The sequence below is a fragment of the Aulostomus chinensis genome, chromosome 7, assembly GCF_037954235.1.
Source record: "Aulostomus chinensis isolate RoL2024-O1b breed Wild chromosome 7, RoL_Achi_v1.0, whole genome shotgun sequence".
NCBI lineage: Eukaryota > Metazoa > Chordata > Actinopteri > Syngnathiformes > Aulostomidae > Aulostomus > Aulostomus chinensis.
The window spans coordinates 5,938,759-5,958,569 of record NC_141326.1 but is presented as its reverse complement, the minus strand read 5'-3'; the positions used below and the strand labels follow the sequence as shown (position 1 = coordinate 5,958,569).

Here is a 19,811-nt window from a genome sequence, read left to right as displayed (position 1 = left end):
ACTTGGTACAGAAGCTTTGGCTCTTATGGCATCCTATCAGGCAATGTGCATTGAAACAAAAACAAAAAAAAAACATTTAAAATTTAATAGACAAAACAGACTTGTGTCAGGTTCAACTGTCTGGATTTCTCAGCAGTTTCCTTTCAGGGTTCAAATGTGTCTTACAGTTCCAATGAAAACTGTGGTTAGTCACACTTAACTGCATCAAATTCCATTGCAGTTGTGCTTGAAACACACTGCTACGTTTGCTATGTTAATATCAAGCAAGCAGCACAAAGGTCAGGAAATGCCATGTTTAGCGTATCACAACTGGATGTTTTAAAAGGTGCCAAAAAAGTGACCAGAGTGAGAACAGCCTAATTGTGCCTGAACAGCTTGATTCCCATCCAGCTCCAAAGGTGGAAAAAGACATAGACTGGGATGGTGACTGGGAGCAGCAGGCTGTAGAAACACAGGCTGTTGCTGCTGGTGCACCCATGAGGGAAGTTCTCATCAACTGCAGCAGAGTAGAACAAACCGAAGAGAGACACAATCGGGACTAGTCCCACCATCATAGACAAGGAGAACATACTTGCAGAGAGATTCTGATACAGTGGACTATTCCATAAATATTACAGACTTGATATGTTGGATTTTCACTGGCAGGAATACAATACAACTTTTAGTCTGCAGCAGTACAGCACATCATATGACAAGCTGTTAGATTGACATAGAAGTTATCCACATCCCCAGTGACAAAGTATTTAAAACAGTATCAATTTAGTCAGTTAATTCTGTGTGAATCTACTCTTGTGGAGATGTGTCTGTGGTAGGTGTGTCTTTCTGCAGGAGTCTGGCTTCCCGAGGGATCAAATTTGGGATGCCATCAGTGATGGGGTATGCAATGCCAAGCTCTTCGTTGATCAGCTCATTGGTCTCAGCCTCAAACCTGGTGAGGGACAGCAACAAGAGTCATAAAAAGGAGCACATGCGTGTATTCAAAAATTGTCTTCATGCATAAACACCAATCAGACAAAGCATTAAAACCACTGTCAGGTTTGGTATTGAGTATAATACAACAGCCCTGCAATCGATTCCACTTAATAAGGATTATAAAGTTGAGTTTTCATTGAATCTGTTGGTCTGGTGTGTAAATTGTCTTATCTGTCACTGGAATATGTGATGCTGTTCAACAGTACAGGCTGGAAGCTGTTCCTCAGATTATGTCATCTTAATTCATTTAACTGGGGTCAAAAAAAAATCAATTCCTATCTCCAATAAATGCAATTAAAAAATGAACGTTAAGCACACTTTGTCTATACATTTACAAATATCAGTACACTTGTTAAGCTAAATACAGACTTGATAATATTTAAATGTTTAACTAATTGTTTAACTGCACATTTTTTTGATGCCAGCTCACATTCATAAATCTCAAAACGCATTTAGAGATTCCTAATCTGATCATCTCCATTGGGCATGTGCGTACAGTTACGTAACGCTCCATACAGATTTCCAATCAATATTACAACAGAAACTGTCTCATTCATCATAGTCATGTTATCCGTTGCCAATTATTTTAAACGCCATCTTACGCTTCACTGTATGTACAATCACTGTGGGGCAAGAATAATGCCTCACAGGTGCCAGGTTGAATATATCGAAAGACACCTGGAAACTACGTTTTCCGTCGTGGCATTTTATATAAAAGTAATAACATTAAAAATAGGTTAAAATCAAATCCAATGAGGTAGCAATACTTCGAGTGAACTTATCTCTAAATGTGAAACTACGTCATACTGGGTGTTTACGTTACCTCAGCGGCTTCTTGGACAGCGGACATACGAGGACCTCAAGCAGGGAGACGTCAAAGGCTCGCTGTCCGTCGTCCTTCACATCCGCAATGCCCCTCACTGGCACAAAAACAGGCGCAGCTCTCTGCACCAAATACCTATATTTCACGTGGCGGTGGACAAAAACTATTTCTGTCGCCAATTTTTCCAAAACATTCCGCAACATGACAAAAACTTTTGAGCTAACTCTGCCTCACTCATTACAGGAAACACCCTCGTATGCCTGTGTTACACCTATATCAGTCCCCTTCCTGTAAACGGGTTTACTGTTCCGTGTAACGTTTTCTGTAACAACACTCTCTGTATTGTTGACCAATTCAGCTGGCTTCTTCCATTACCTAATTTACAACAATTTTATCGCTGTTAACTCACTTGTAGATACAATTTAGAAAAAAAATTGTCCTCTCAATTGTTTTTTCATATGTCCACGTGGTGGCAGTGTAACACTGTTAAACAGTAGAAGTACGCTGACAAATATATTCCAAGCTACATTACCAAGCAGACTTTAAAAAGGTCTTCTATATTAATTGAATAAGCAACAGATTTATGCATTTTGTGAATTTTACAGCAGTTTAAATTGTAGTTTTGTATGAGTGAATAAAATCTGCTGCACATAAGCCCTGCCTTATTCCCTGGCAGGCTGTGTCTTTACAACATTTAATATCATCAGACAGCCCTGGGTTAGCTAGAGCAGAACATTAATTCCCCCATCAGGGTTATCTATATCTAGACACAGCCCCAACTTCAAAAAAAAGAAAAAAAAAAAAAAGCTTTTAGCTATAATGTATCCCACTCCTTACTTGACAGAGTAAGGAGTTTTTTTTCCAAGTTTTTTCCCCCCAGCTGCCATGCCTTGATTGCAATGTATGCTTTGGCTGTGAACCTTTTCTCCTTGGCTCTGTTTACTCATGAGCGATATCCATCATCTCTGACATATTCTGCAGTGCACTAGACTGAAATAATACTGCAAGAGGATAGCATGTGTAAGTGGGCCTCGTACAAGTCACTGAGTGATATACTGATGTTTCTATTGATTTTTGAGTTGAAACTGAAATAGTTGCCTTGAAAAAACAAAACAAAATAAGCAAAGAACAAAACAGGTTCAGCAGCAGCATCAACAACAGCTTTTGTTGTTCGTCATGAAATGAAATGATGAAAAAATACAGCTGTAAGATGTACGACATTTGTGCAATTGCTAATGCTTATTGCTTCTCTCAATTTGTGTACATGAGGATGATCAATATAACGAGTTGGAAACAGAAATACCAGTGTTTCTTCTAAAGATGAGAATACAGCACTCCACTAACTAAATTCATAGACTGAAGGGGTCTTTTGCAGTTGTAAACATCTGTCTAAACTCTTCATTCCATATGTATTACCTCATGCATCTTTGCCAGAAATCTCCAAACTCACCCTGCAACATGACTACAACACTAAAATAAGCTCATTCAAACAGAATACTGGCAGCAATTCTCAACCTCAAAGCATACACTGACCTAAAAAACGCCAACAACGGGGAATTACATAAATTATTGCATTCATGATTTCTCCTTTCATTATGGATTTATTTTCACAAAATCAGTCCATTATAAAACATATTTCCACCAACAGTTTTTTTTTCTGTTCTGACATCACTTTTGCAGAACAATTTCACATTTTCCTGGTCACTTGATACATTCTTGGAACTGTGATTCTTATTACCACTTTTTCAACCTCTGCATCATCATCTAGTTAGCTTTGCACATGATCAAAGCAATTTCTCTCTCCTTCTACTAAAGCTTTGGCCCATTTGTGCAAATCATTATGCGCAGTTCTCTGCTGTTTGCTTAATTGCAATTATGTTGTGGCTGCCAAAATGTATTATGATGTATTTTGTTGACTAGTTTTACACCCCAACACACCAAAGCAGTAGTTCATTGCACAAGTCATGCAAAATGGCACAAATTCAAAGTCTGTTTAGCATATCTATACATTTCTACTAGTTTTTTTTATGGTAAATGTGTTTTGAATTGATTAAATGACCTCAGTTGAATCATGATTTTTTTTATTACGACTTTCAATAATGAATGGATGCATTGGATCAACCACTGATCTGTAAGTTCTCAAGCAGCTCATAGATAAATTCCATCCATCCATCCATTGTCTTCCGCTTATTCCTGTTAAGGGTCACGGGGGGGCTGGAGCCTATTCCAGCAGCTTTTGGGCGAGAGGAAGGATTCACCCTGGACAGGTCACTAGTCCATTGCAGGGCCAACACATAGAGACAGACAACCATTCACACTCACATTAGAGTATCAATCAGCCTAGTCGCCATTTGCATGTCTTTGGACAGTGGGAGGAAGCTGGAGTACCAGAGAGAACCCACACAGGAACAGGGAGAACATGCAGACTCACACAGAAAGATCCCATGCCCGAGCCAGGACTTGAACCCGGAACCTTCTTGCTGTGAGGCGACAGTGCTGACCACTGCTCCACTGTGCCACCATGCCTAGAACAGCTGTGTGGAACTTCTTTAGACAAACCTTCAGTCAGTCCTCAACCATCTATACAAAAGATAAATGTGAATGGACAGTGACAGATGACTTTTGAGTTCTTTATGAGTTTTTGATGTAATGAAGGAATAATATAGCATTTACAATATTATTGTATTGTGTTATTAGTGTCTTGATTTGTAGTGTAGGTCTGACACGTCAATGCCAATGTTCATCACTGAAAGACCTACACATATGAAACACAGAGATGATAAAAACATTTACTGACCAGTCTCAGTTTTTTTCAACAATTTTTTTCAATATGTAAAAAGTGGAGGCGCAAAGTGCAACACGGCATAAAATAATCTTAGTCAAGTCAATTTTATTTGTATTGCACCAAATCTCAAAAAAGGTTTGTTCCTGACACTTTACAAGTGTAGGTCTAGCACCACACTCCTTCAAATAATTTACATCGAACAATTCTCCATCAGCAAGCACATCTTTCAACAGCGGTGATGAAAACCTTCCTTTTAACAGGCAGGAACCTTGAGCAGATCCAGGCTCAATGGAGACGGCCTTCTGCTTTGACCGGTTGGGGAGAAAGAGAGCAGAAAAGCAGGGCAGAGACAAAGACGGATAATGGAAAAAGACAGATATAGCAAAGGAAAGAGAGGGGCAGAGATAAAGAGAGAGAAAGTAGGGAGAGGGAGAGAGTGACAGACAGGAATGTGAAGAGATTATAGATTTTTTTTTTAATGTAATCCGAGGGATGGCAACACACAAAAATTCAATAAATTACCGCCCTACAATGTCATGAAAATACAACAGTCTTCAGTGCAACAAAAACAGAACAATCTTTGTGTTCAGTGTAAGAAAAAAAAGAAAAATCCTTGCAAAAAAACAAGACAACAGATTTAGTGCTGTATGGATTCCACATGATCACTTGTCAAAACTTGTTCTGACTGACCAGTGTGAACCAGTCCTTCAGTTCTCTTTAGACTTTTTCTTCTCCTGCTGTCTTAACTCACAGATCCTTTTGTTTATGGCTGATTGTATGTTCCTGGGTGTTGCTTAACAACTTCATCTATAAAACATAATAAAATAAGCAAGACATACTTACACAATGTTAGCCTCTGATTGGTGCTACAGGAAACATGAAATTGATCCAAATACAATACTGGTAATATTTTCTTGTATGCCAAGTCCTCGCTCCTCAGTGAGTTACCTGTAAATAAGTCACTCTTAAATGAAAATAGGCTTCTCAAGGAGCTGAGGAAGGAATTAGGAGGGTTTCTAAAACAAAATGCACCTCTGCTCATTTTTGGGTGTCAAAATGAACAGCAGTGTGCACATTTGATATCTCGAATTTTAAATGAAACAAAATGTGTTGGTGAGGGGTTCTGGAGATATTATGGGTTTCCAACAGACCAAAAAAAAATCCCACGTCATCAATATTTGTTTCTCACACAAAAAATAAACAAGATATTGCAATAATGAATAAAAATTAAATGTAGTCTGCTGCAAACTGTGCATGGTATCTGGAAGGCCAAGTGCAGTAGCAAAATGAAGTGATAGTTATGTATTTAATCTAAAAAATTGCATCCAAACCTTTTAAATCTAAAAGATATACTTGCCTTTGACTGCCATGTTGCACAGCCTGGTGTTCTCCTTATGCAAAGCCTTGACTTGGTTCTCAAGACCTTTATCGTCTGCAGAAGATCCTTGACTCTGCATGTCACGCAGTCTTTTATTCTCTTTCTTGAGAGCCATGATCCTCAGAGGTAGAATGGCTGTCTAACAACCGAAGAGTCGCTGGTTCGATCCTCACTTCCCCTGGTGACCATGTCGAAGTATCCTTGAGCAAGATAATGAGCCCCTAATTGCTCCTGATGGCCCTGAGATGGACTGGCGACCCGTCCAGGGTGAAACCCGCCTCTGGCCCAATGTCAGCTGGGACACGCTCCACCCCCCCATGACCCTAAACGGATAAGCAGTTTAGAAAATGGATGGATATGCAGTTTTAGCTTTGACTGTAGTACATACTATTTCTTCTAAAAATAAGATTTTGACTATTGTTGATGATTCTCCACGCAAACCTATGCATGGGCTTGCTTAATTCATAAAAATACATTGTTTCAATAAACATACATGCAATAATGTAATACAGTTTTTCTTTGCACTGCAGTGTATTATTCATGGTATGAATCAATACATAGAAATCAATATTGCTGTATCTTAAAATATAAGAGCAAGTTTAACATATATTGAAATACATTATGTATATTGCAATATAAAGTATTTCAATATATTTTCATTTCACAAGGGATGCTAGTAGAGTATTGACAGCACTTATATGAATACTCCTAAAATTAATACTAATAGTGATGCTAAGGGTGGCAGCTTGAGCCTCTTCAGGTCTGTCGCCTCCTCCAGAAGCGGCATCAGTCAGTGATGTGGGCGGTGGGGAAGTGGGGAAGCACAAAGGGTCTGCAAAAGAGGTCAAGTTAGCAACAAGTGGGAGTGCAGGAGCACAGAGGTGACAGAGAGAAGCGGGGAGAAGCCCAGTACCTCATGGGAGATTCCCATGGTCTAAGCCCATGGCAACTTACCTAAGGGCAAGAGAAAAGAATACAATTCTGTGATATGGTTGAATGCCTTTTTGGATTTGAAATGATCAACAAATGTTACAGCAAGCACAGTAAATATTTAGGCTGAATAGTGGTGGCGTATAGTGACTGATTGGAAGAATATATTTATTTGACAGCAAATTGTATTGTTTGAGAGAAATGTTTGCCTTTGTCTCATGTGCCTATTTTTTCATTGATTATGTCTTATATAGCAGTCAAGATAGTTAACACTGTAGACAGTGTATAGTCCTCCTTTGATGCATTTGGTCATGTGTTCTCATCAACCTGTCGACCAGTGATGCGTTCTTGAATCACTTCATTTAATGCAAATATTTTGATGAGTATGGCAGACTGATATGTTTCTCCATATGACAGTTCATGATTTTGAATGAGAAACTAAAAGATAGATTTTGAAAACTGCATTTGATGATGCTTTTAATGTTGCAGAAACTGTAAAATAGAATTTCACAGAGAGATCATTGCCCTAACTTACTGCAGAAGACAGTTCTATCTTTTTTTAAAGGTGCAAGTGAGTTGGATCAAGTGATAGCTCGTGGTTGATTAGGAAATTGCAGCCCCTCAACTCACCTCTACCTTAGATGATTTTAGGTGTCGGTGACTTCCCTCCCCCAAATCGGGGTGAGGCACTAACGACCGCCGCGACAAAAGTAATGGAGTGTAAACAGCTCGAAGACAATCGACTGGGAAATCGCATGACGTGACGTCAGCGACAAAAAGTGGACATCTAGCACTGCTAAATATCCACGACTTGTCGCAGTGACATAAACGGAGCTGCAGCCAATGAAAGCAGACATGGGAGGTACCGCAAACCCAGACCAAAAGAGCTCCGACAGCGGGGGAGCTGCGCATAGTGAACAACAACAACAAACACGACGAGAGGCATGGATTCTGGATACAAAGGTTTCGCGATAGCAGTGGACACAGGATTTTTTCGCTACATAGTAGCGCACAAACGACCTGGAGGGCTGCGTTCTGCTCCGCGTCCATGTTTACAATGAAAGGGGCGTGTGCTGCGTTCAAGAGTTTCAGCTGAGCAGTTGGCCACGCCAATTGACGGGGAAAATCGTGTAGTCTCAACACTCCCGTTCGCCGACAAATCTTGTTGTGTGAACAGCAGCCCGATTGAGCGTCAGGTGGTGTGAACAGCAGGGTGTGTCGCCGACAAAAAAGTTGTGTAATCTGAACAGGGCTTTAGGAAACCTATGGTAGCTTGTGGGGTTATTCCTTGTTAAAAAACATTCTGAGATTTGGGCTCTCAAAATTCTGGCAACACAAACCAGAAGCAGCAATCCATGATTCCAAAAAACAACTTTATTGATTGCCACAGGCAATAATAATATTAGTAGCATTTATAAAAAAGGAGCAGCATGGTTCAGAGGTAGAGTGGCCATCTATCAACCAAAGGCTCACTGGTTTGATCCTCACTTCCCCCATGACCATGTCAGAGTATCCTTGAGCAAGATTCTGAACCGCTAAGTCGTGTTCACACCAATAGGTCTGTTTTCTGATTCAAACTAAAGCAAGGATGATACATTGTTGCAATGTTCTCAACTGGTCCGGTTCGCGTTCACAAAGCCCATACTCAATCAATCATAAAATTGTCACATGACAGCAAAGCCGTTCAGGGATCACTTATACAGTTAAGGCGGGTAGACGACAAATCCCTCGCAGTTTTTTTCTGTACATCATGGAGCGTCGTCTGCTTATCTTCATGTTGGTGCTGATCTGGACTGCATATCAGCAGACTTTAACAGACCGTGCATATGAACGGCTGGGAGTAACGCAGCAATTAAAAAAATGTATTAATACACGCACGTCACAGAAGACACTCTGCAATTGGATGGTCGTATTACAGAAGACAACAGGCAATAATGAGAGCCTACCTCCATGTTTTTTCCTTTGCCATACAAGCGCGACCAGTGAGGTATGTGGACGATAAAAAGCTCATAATCACACACGTTAAAATCACAAAGTTGGCTCATCATACAAACAGAATATGATGTGTAAAACAGCGCACTTCCAGTGATCGGTGTGGACGGGGTTCACACCAGAAGTAAACCACTCTAGATTCACCTGATAGTGGTCCGAGATCACCCCTACCAGGCTGGCCTGAGAGCGGTTGAGGGGTCCGCGCCAGATTTTGAGGCCAGCGTTCACACCAACCAAAACGAACTGCACCAAGGAGGTAAACGCTCCAGGGTTCAGTTAAACTGGACTAAACGAGGCTGGCTTTTCTCCCACCCTTGAGGGGGAAGGTAACAGTGAGCTGAAACATACATTTCAGATCTAAACTTGATCCTTTTTTCTACAAAAATGTAAAGATATGTTTGGACAGGCAATTTCTAACAAGATTAAGTAAGAGGGAAATATAATTAGTGTGAAGTTGAAAGTACCTTAAGACTTGTAGTACTGTTTGACTTTTTCAATGTGAGATAGCTTGGATAGAAGCTGAATCTTAGATAAGTAGGCAACAGTTTGAAGATCCGTTTGACAGAATCATGCACATACTGGGAGGTTGCTGAATCAAGACGATGACAGTATGAATCAGTCATTTGATGCATGGCTCAACATCAGTGACACATGTGAGAGTACGCTAACAAATGGCAGTCTTCGTTAACAGTTGTCACAGTAGCCTGACATTCAGTCCCCACCCATCCTATTCAGAAGCTGACTAGCAACATTGCTAGTCCGAACAATGACTTCTTAACTCAGGAAATGGGACTCAGAGAGGCTGCACTAAACAAATAAAACACGTGCTATACCTTGACACTGAAAATGACATGTTGTACATTGCAAAATAAAACTTACAGACTTAACTGAAACATTGCACTTAATATTTGATTTGTTTCACTGGACCATGCCTTTCTTCCCAGTTTGAGGTGTTTTGCTTGCTATCCATAGTGTGTTTTGTGTGTGCTGGAGGTCCTCAGTGAAAGTGAGGCAGCAGCAGCACTGGTGCTGCACACTCAAAGCAGAATCATCCTGCATGGTATCTCCTGACATTCCCCTCCACTGGTGATATTTGACAGGGCTTTCATCAATTCCATAACTCTGCTGACCTTTTCAGAATAGTTCATTGGGACGCACATCCCTGCACACTGACAGCAGCACCCACCGGAGCAACAGCTGATGTTGCTCGTGACTTCTCTGATCACTTCGGGCTGTGTTTCTCAGCTTTGTTCCAGAATGTATTGAGATGTCTTGAACAAACTTGACAAAGCTCTTACAAACTAGTAGTGATATTTGATCAGTCTAATGTTTATTGTGTTTATTTTCCAACAACTGTCATGGTGAACTGACAAGATCTTGAATTCTATATTGTGGGGGAGTTAACCCATCAAGTCTGCACACCTTCACACAGGCCTCACTGTGTGATGGAATAGTTCTTCTCATTATTCTAATTTCCACTGACCCTTTTACTAATTTAAAAATACCAATCATCATCATCATCAGCAGCAGCAGCAGCAGCAGCAGCAGCAGCAGCAGCAGCTTTCCATCAAATAAATGTTCCCTATGCTCTTTTTAGGAATCTGCTTATAAGTCAATGTCTCACCTGCCTTAGGACAAAGCAAGCTGGACTTATGTTTGCACAACTGCAGTGATAACTAATTCAAATTTAATCACCACTCTGCACACATCACTCGACTACAGAACGTTGATAAATTGCATTCTTGAGCTGAAAGTCATTTTTGCCAAATTCAATGTCAGGTTTGATTTCAATGTCATTCCACTCTGTGCTGAGATCTGATGGTTTCCTTGCTGAGCGTACTGTAGGATTTACTTAATAAAAAACAGGAGATTAGGCTTTTTTCCCTGCCAGGAGAGCTTTCGTTTCCATGCTGAAAAATTGCTGATGTGGCAATGTAGCTTTCACTGCTTAAACTGATAATCAGATCCCCACAGACTACCTTCCCCAAGTGCTTTTTCTGTTTCCCATACCCATAATCCTCACAATGCTTGTACTTGTCTATTCTTTATCTATATTGTATCTTCTTCCTGTTCCCTCTTTTCAACCCCCTCCTGTTTCCTTCCCCTCTTTTCATCACAAGGTCCATCCCCCCTTCCAGTCAACATATTTTGCTGTCAACAAGTTCATTCTAATGTACCAAACTGATGCAAAGGCACAGATCCAGGGAAGCGTTGCCCCTCGATTCGTCCTTTGTGATCACCTGGCAACAGTGTTAATGCGGTGTACCCTTAAGTTATGTCTTGGTGGTTACTCAGTGGAAGTATGACCCAATGAGGCGTGAGCAAAGGTCGATGCTGCATCATTGATACTCTCTTATGGTTCTGAGTGCATAACAAGGTTGGATCTCTCAGCTGCCATTAGAGTTACATTGCTGCGTGACTGCGTGCTTGTGGATGCGTGTGAAAGCTCATAGGTTCATAATGTTTTTGATGTGAATTACACAGATGTGTGTGTGTGTGTTCTTGGTAACGCCCAAAGAATATAAGTGCAGGGTATCAACTCTTATAATAAATAATTTGTGGAAATTCAAGTGTGAAGCTGTTTTGATGTATGAACATATATACACATGTATACTGTGACTAATGACTCATGCTAATCATCCCATCTAGGAAGGCAGCATATTAAAGGATGGATTCCTCCTCAGAGAAACCACCTGCTGACTGTAACTATTGCTGTTGAAAAAGAGGGAGGCAGTCAGTGGAAGAAGAGTGAGGAGAGGACAAGTGAGAGGTAGGGACAGCAGAGGGAATAATGACTGAGTGAATGGGTGAATCAGTGTGAGTAAAAGACCAGAGAGAGTCCAGCCAGTGCTCCAGTGGACTAACAAGATAGGAGGATACAGTGTGTCCTGCAGGGTGAGAATTAATGCATCCTCAGAGGCAATGAGGCTGCAGAGGATCACACATCTGCCTCCAGTTTAGCTGCACTACAAAGCCCAGCATGCATCATCTTTGTCCTTTGGTCTGCAATGATGTCCACACAATGTTACACTTATGGAAGAGAATACCCAGGAGCATTTAGACCATCATATATAGCCCAAACCCACCCTTTGCAAGCATCCTTAGGGGTGAATTCCATGATCATCAAATTAAGGGTGAACACAAATGAGAAAACATAAATTTGGCAATACAGGAAGAGCATTCAGAGAATGTTTTTGCAAACACACAATACAATACAATCAAGAAAAGCTCTGGATATGCTTGCTTTTCTTTTTCTTTTCTTTTTTTTTTTTCTTTTTGCTGTGGTTTGTGACGTTAACTAATTTCATGACTTTATTGCAGCTGGCTCTCCTTCAGCACTGCAGTAAAGTGAGCTGCTGAGTGCTGAGCTGATATCAAGTGAGTTGCCTTCTGACAGTCATGAATACCGTTATGTTTTAAGGTCATTGACCGCAATGACTTAACTTTAAACAAGTAAAAAGTTTACAGGCATATGAGTTTCCAGTTGTAACCACCAAGACAAAATGTCATCATCAAGCCATTTGTGATCAAAGTTGAATTTCTTGTTAACCAAAGAAAATAGTATATCCTGCCTCATGGTGAACTTCTACCAATAACTCTGTCTTTTTTGATTATCCACCTGTGTCATTCCATTTTTTTTTTAAACACCAATAGTATAACTATGCAAACAGAAAAAATAGAGACTGACACTGCTGATGCTAAACTTGAAACCTGGTAGTTAACAAAGCCCTACCAGTTTTGAGAAGAAGGATAACATGGACCTCGATTCTTTTAAAGTTGACCCTCTAATTCCCTGACCGTGAGCAGTCTGGAATTAGATCCCTCACCGGAGACTACCCATCTTGCCGAGAAGACACAGTAGCCACTGATAGCCGCTAGCCGACACCACCTCGCCTGCATGAAGGACACCAAGGATGGATTAAACTCATTGCTTCAACTCCAAAAGAGTAAGAGGCTTGTACCTCCAGGCAGATTTTAGTGATTAGAGTATGTTTTGGACTTTTTGCTTTGTAGTGATATGACCTGCCACGTCTGCTGTTGCTGTTCACAATCCTGTGATGTTGTTGATTGTGCTGTTGTTGCCACTGTTTGCTTGTGTTACCCTGCTCGTGTGAACTGTGATTTGATCTGTCTGCACCGGATTAATTCTGCGTTGCTCTGCACTCGCGATTGCGATCGGTACTTGCTGTGTTAGTTAAAGGTCCAGACTCACGCAGCTCATCAGCTGAGCTGAGTGAGTTTCTGTGTAACACAGAGAAATGCTGCTCCTCAACCACGATTGTCAGAACACTGCTATGAAATCTTCTATCTCTTTTTTTTTTGCACTAATGTACACATACACACTTTCTTACATACACACATAGACATCCAAGCGCCACAGAGTTTAAACCTCCTGCTCGGCTGTTCTCCTTTGTCACGTGCTACTGACAAGCTGCCATTGCACTCTGCAGCTCTCCTTCTGACTCTAACAGTCATGCCACCTCCCCTCAGGCACACACGCACACGCACACGCACACGCACGCACACACACACACTTGCTGCTTGCGTTGTTATACTTGCTTGCTAGTAGTTAGCAGTTGTAGCGTTTGAAAGGATTTATCAAACAAAAGTCATATTAATTGGAGATTGATTTTGCTCATGTTAATAAATCCTGTTGTATTTGAAAGAGTTGTCCTCGTGTTTTTGTCTGTAAATTGTGATAAAAGCTGATTGACTGAGTCAGTGCCGACCTCCACGCCTTCTCTGTTCACTCTACAGCATTTCCCCAAATATTGACATTTTTGGATGAACATCTTTTGAGACTGATTATTGGTCCATATTTTTCAGAGGTGCCCCGTTTATTATTAATTTTAATTGATAAGCTTTATTTATTTAAAGAATATGAATAATCATCTTTGATAAATATTAATTATTACTGATAACCACATTTCACTCCTGCACAGCACAACATTACAGAGATAGTGAGATCCCTGGAGAACATACCACCAGCATTTGTGAGAGAATGTCAGTTTCTCACGATCAACAACAAACAGTAAGGTGTATTCACTGGCTCCACCTTTTATATGTTATGCTGACTCTTTTCAGGTTTCCCTCAGTTTGATCAAGGTTTTAAGGACAGAGGGTGCAACACCTAGTTCACATTATAAAACAACCTGACCAAACATTTAATTTGTAATTTTGAGCTACAGCAGCAGAATATGATGGATCCTCATCTTGGATTCTGGTTCAATACTTTGAGGGAATTATTAAAATAAAGTCCAAAATTTGTGTGAATTTGTATGAACATATGTGTGTGTGTCTGGTGGGAGAATAAACGACTACTGTGACAAGACTGATGGTAATTGTTCTGGATGAGTGCCATCTCATACACGTTTCATGTGGTCAGTCTCCAGTTTAGAGGCAATCTTCACACTCAGAAAAATGACTGTACTTGTGTTTATACAACACAAGAACAACCCCAAGTTCCTCCTCAGTCCTGTAGCCTGACTGACAGAGAGCACTGAACCAAGTATTCCTATTTTCCTCGGTAGCGCAAAGATTTCATGGACTTCTTTCATGACAAAATTCTACTTATTAGAGAGAAAATTCATCTCCTCCTGCCATCAGCTGACAACAAGGCACCTATAACCCCAGAAACCTTAGAGGCAGCTGTAGGACCAGACATACACTTTGATAGTTTTCCTCCCATTAGCCTTCACGAGCTTAGTACAATAATTCCCTCCTCTAAACTGTCCTCCGTAGATATGATCAGTGTGTCGCTGTTATCTGATTACGTCCCACAGTCCTTTAAAGTAGCAGACCCTAGTGGCAGAACTCTGGATCCAACTAATCTACCAATCTTTTCACAGCCATCCCTTCAGACATCTGACCTCCAGCCATGTACCCCCTACTCCTGCATACACAAAAAAACCTGTCTGTAAGCCCCCCCACCACCACCACCACCACCATCATCACCCCGCACGCACGCACACACAGCATATAACACATCAAAAATCACTTATTTCTATATTATTTTATTTTTCACCAAATAGATCAGTTCTTACCAGAATTTTTAGTGAGCAACACCAGTTCACTTTTGAAAAAAGGAATCTACCAAACATTTCTACATTTCCAGAACATATTCAATGATAAACCACATGAAACTGAATGACACACTCACTGCAGCTTTAATGAGAAGGGTATGCATGAGAGGATGCACACAAGGCTGCAATATCTGGCTGAATTTGAGAAAGTCTGAGTCGAAATCGTTCTCCACACAAAGTCTTGCTCTGTATTTTGTTTTCATACTTGTCAGAGCCGAGAATCCACTCTCACACATGTAAGTAGAGGCAAAGGGCATCAAAGTCTTGCCAGCATGTTTGGCCAGCTGTTTCGTGCACAGTCTGATCCAGAAATCCAACAGTGGCTTCTGATTAAATTCCATTTTCAGGGAACCATCTGTTGTGATCTCAATGAGACTCTCCTGTTCAGATGTTGATAAGGAAGCAGGCACATCTGTAAATAGATGACGAATCCCACTGTCTGAGCTGTCAGATTCTGGGAAATACCTGCGCAGCTGTGCAGCCAGCTCACTGAGGTGCACGGTTATCTCGTGTTTCGTGCTGTCTGTCAGGCAGAGTTCATTTGCGCACAAAAATTCTTGCAATGTGGGAAAGACCTCTGTGTTGTTGTTCTCCGTCCAGTTTAACCAGAGGCTCAACTTTTTTATCATGGCTTCCACTTTATCCTGCACGTTGAATATGGTTGCTGAAACCCCTTGTAATCCAAGATTAAGTTCGTTCAGGCAAGAAAAACTATCAGACAGATAAACCAGGCATGTAAGAAACTCTTCATCGTGCAGATGCTCAGACAAATGAAAGTTGTGATCACTAAAGAAAATCTTAAGTTCATTTTTGAGTTCAAAGAAATGTGTTAATATTTTGCCTCTTGATAACCAGCACACCTCTGTATGAAGTAGCAACGTCTCATGATCCCTGCCCATTTCACTGCATAATGCAGAAAACATGCAAGAGTTCAGGGGCCTGGCTTTCACAAAGTTCACCATTTCACTGTTGTGTCCAAAACATTTTTCAGGCTGGCAGGCATTCCCTTGACAGCAAGAGCCTCTTGGTGGATGCTGCAGTGAATCCAAGTGGCATCAGGAGCAACCGCTTGCATACGCGTTACTACTCCACTTTGTCTCCCGGTCATGGCCCGTGCGCCATTGGTACAGATACCAACACATTGTGTCCACATAAGTCCGTTTGATGTCACAAAGGTGTCCAGCATTTTGGAAATATTCTCTCCAGTTGCCCTTGTTTCCAGAGATTTACAGAAAAGCAAGTCCACCTTAATTGTCCCTTCATGAATGTATCGCACATATACCAGGACATGTGCTAGGCCGGCTACGTCTGCCGACTCATCCAGCTGTAGTGTGTCAAATACACTGGCCCGTACACGATGTAGTAGCTGTTTTAAAACGTCCTCTACCATGTCACTGATGCACCGAGAAACTGTGTTGTTTGATGAAGGCATGGTCTGTATAGTTTTTCTGGCTTTTTCCCCCAGCATTGTCCCGACCATATCCATGGCAGGAGGGACAAATTAAGGCCTCTACAATAATGTGTGGTTTGCCAGTTTAAGCCACTTGGTAACTCACCACTCAGTTTCTCTGCCCGTCGCAACCGCATCAGGAGGCTCTGCATCCAACTCCTCACTGCTGTGTGTGGCTATGCTCTCAGCTTGACCAACCACAGGTGCATTGCTAGCATCCCAGTCAAAGGTAGACCTTGAAGGTGAAGAATAATGTAGGTTGTTGTCACTTGAAAGTGCACCTTTGACTGTGGGCTGACTGTTGGCGGCAGTGGATGTCCCTCTGAAAGGGCAATTTATCCTTTTTAGTCATTTATCAATTTTTAGCTGATTAGCAGGTTAGCTGGGTGGCAGGCTACGTGTTTATTTTGGCAGTGCAATGAATTCACTCACCACTAAACCAGAGGGTAGCCTATACATGTCTATGCATGACAGTGTGAACAGGCACTTATTTCTCCGCCAGTTTAAAAATGTAATGAGGCTCTTTGCAAACCACGTTTTTTTTTCTTTTTTTTCACGTACCCCCTATGTCACGTGGCATACCCCTGGGGGTACATGTACCACAGTTTGGAAACCACTGCTCTAGATTGACTGTGGGTGTGGCTGTGAGAGCGAATGTTTGTATGTCTTAATGTATTGGCCCTGCAATGCATTAGTGCCTGTCCAAGGTGTGCCCTGTTTTTTTTGCCTAAAATGTAACTGGGACAGTGGGATAAGCTCCAGCCCCCCAATGACCCTTAACAGGATAAGCCATGGAAAATGGATGGATGGATGGATGGATTTTGTTTCCTGAAATGCAACTGGAGGAGGGAGGATCAAGGAGAGCTGAGGATTGCTGCAGGAACAAATTTAGGATACACGTCCTCCTGTGATATATCACAGGAGGACTTGTATCTGTCCATGGTGCCTGACGTGTATCTGTCCATGGTGCCTGATGTGTATCTGTCCATGGTGTGCCCTATTTTTTCACCTACAATGTAACTGGGATAGGCTCCAGCCCCCCCAATGAACCTTTACAGGATGAAGCAGTGGCAAATGGATGGATGGATGATGGATGGATGGAGAATTGCATTTAAAGTAAAAAAAAAACATCTAAGTAAAGAGTTTTGTCATCTTCTTGGATGTCTTGACCTGACAGCAGTAGTTAGGAAGCCTTTGATGGTATCTGGTACTTTGGAGAAGTTTTCTCCTTAGGCATGAATTTTGTTTTTTACATGGCAGTGCGTTGGCGAGTGGTTTTCTCAGATCAGTGCAATGAACAGAGTGACCCATCGTGTCGAGGGGCATCGTTACAGATATTAAATATTCAAATATAGAATTAGATATTACTTTAACTTTTGGTACTTTTAAGTTGTAATTTGTAAACAGCCACTATCTGCTCAAGCGATATGGGGGGGGGGGGGGCAGTATTGCACCCACTTCAGTTGCATGTCTAACACACACAGCCAACAGAGAATCTTTGAGATGGCATTTTCTAGTTCAGTGGTTTTCAGACTTTTTAAACCAAGTACCACCACAGAAAAAAGTACCACCACTTTGATCAAAGGTAAAAATACATTTGTGTAGTGACTCGATTCAACTGCAGCAGGCGTGCGCAACAGTTTTTCTATGAGGGCCAACCTGGTTGGAATAAAGTAAGTTCAGGGCCACACATCAGACAATAAGATGGAAATGTGAATCCCATATGCTGGAATATGTAAATGAATCTGAACTGGTTTTCAACTGTAGGTGTCAGAAAATTAGTAACTGAAAATAAGTAACTGGATTGTTCTCATCCAGAATTATGACGGAAAATGTGACATTAGGGGCCATCAGACAGCTGAAGTCTATGTTGGAATCAGGTTTATTAGCAGTACACTCTCAGGGGAGGCTCCTCCATGCAACGTGAATGAACAAGACCACGTAGCAGTCTGACACAAAAGCATTAGAAGAAAGAAAAACTTTTTCTGAAGTCAACTTATTTTCATACCCAAGTATTTACTGTTTTGATATTATTATTGGTTTTTAAATGTTTCTGACTTGTTTCACTTTCAAAAAATATTTCTGTGCTTCCATGTACCACATGAGGGAGCACACATACCACAGCTTGAGAATCACTGATCTAGTTGGTCCTTGTCTAGTCTGCTGGGAAGTTTCTGCCAATATTACGACCAGGTTACACACCCTGAAAATATGTTTCATTAAATGGCATGCGTGCGTAGTTACTTACTAATCCAAAAGAAACAAGGTGAGTTCAGCCAACCCAGTCTCATGTCAAAACGTAGAAAGGCTCCGTTTGTCCACAGGTCAAAACGTATCAGTTCTACGATAAAGGCCTAAAAATTGTGAAACGTGTAAGTTTTTTCCCTATGCTTTTCTATTGGAGCGCTGGTAGGTCATGTGACTCTTTCATGCGGGCCTCTCAAATAAAAAAACATGGCGGCCGCTCCTGTCATTTTTCGGAGGAAAGTGCCTTATTCAAAGAGAGTTTTAATTTAATAAAGCATTCTGATGACATTTCTAGCGAGAAATGTACATTTTGTTGCTCAGTTCTTGTGTATAATCTTTGATTTGTTCGTTATTATGATGAATCTTTCACCTCTCGGAAGAGAGTCGTGACGGTGTCACATTTTTTGCTGTTGCTATGGTGGTTGCTAAGGACTCCATTACGGACAAGTGCATTCCAAGATTGGTTTAATTTTTTAAAAAAGATATTAAGGACATTTCTGGAGAGAAATATACATTTTGTTTTCATAATCTTCGCTCAGTTCTTGTGTATAATCTTTGATTTGTTCGTTATTACGATGAATCTTTCACCTCTCGGAAGAGAGTCATTGCAGTGTCACGTTTTCTGCAGTTGTTATGGTTCAAACCACAGGAACCTAAATGGCGTTTATTTTATTGTATTTTGTTGTTACATTGCGTCGTTATCTGAGTTGATAATATATTTGTGTGAATGTTGACTAATAAAAATAAGATAAAACATATTGGCCGATGAATTACCATCAAAATATAAAATAGCTACGCTTGTTTGTAGTTGTTTGTGTGATTGTTGACTACAGCTGTTCAATAAAAATAATATGAAAGTGCGCCAGGAATTCCATATATCCTCTTCCGTGGAAGTCGCCCCCCCGTTCTTCTGTGAGAAAATCCGGAAGTTGTCGCTCACTCCGAGGAAAAAAAACAAACATTTTTAATACTTTATCTTTTGATTTATAAGACAATCAACAAATTAATTAAATTTCTGGATGTTTATTCAACCTACAAAGTCCATTTGTAACCATTATAGATCTAACAATCAGCATTAAGAATATAGACAATGATTCAAACCAATGGGCGCGGTCTACTGACGTCACATCCGTCACAGAGGCTAACTCATG

The 19,811-nt window shown here is 40.9% G+C and overlaps 2 protein-coding genes across 2 annotated transcripts; both read right to left on the bottom strand.

The window, feature by feature from the left end:
* Window positions 1-69: 69 nt before the first annotated feature.
* On the bottom strand, window positions 70-570 carry LOC147258405 (phosphatidylinositol N-acetylglucosaminyltransferase subunit Y-like). The gene has a single exon (XM_086208257.1). It carries the CDS (start codon window positions 567-569, stop codon window positions 357-359), a length of 213 nt encoding a protein of 70 aa, XP_086064383.1. The 5' UTR covers window position 570; the 3' UTR covers window positions 70-356.
* Window positions 571-777: 207 nt separating this feature from the next.
* Window positions 778-2,078, bottom strand: pyurf (PIGY upstream open reading frame). The gene is made up of 2 exons (XM_086208256.1): window positions 1,796-2,078; window positions 778-928 (listed from the first exon to the last, which is right to left on the bottom strand). The coding sequence occupies exons 1-2, from the start codon at window positions 1,996-1,998 to the stop codon at window positions 784-786; spliced, it is 348 nt and encodes a 115-aa protein (XP_086064382.1). The 5' UTR covers window positions 1,999-2,078; the 3' UTR covers window positions 778-783.
* Between the last annotated feature and the right edge of the window lie 17,733 nt (window positions 2,079-19,811).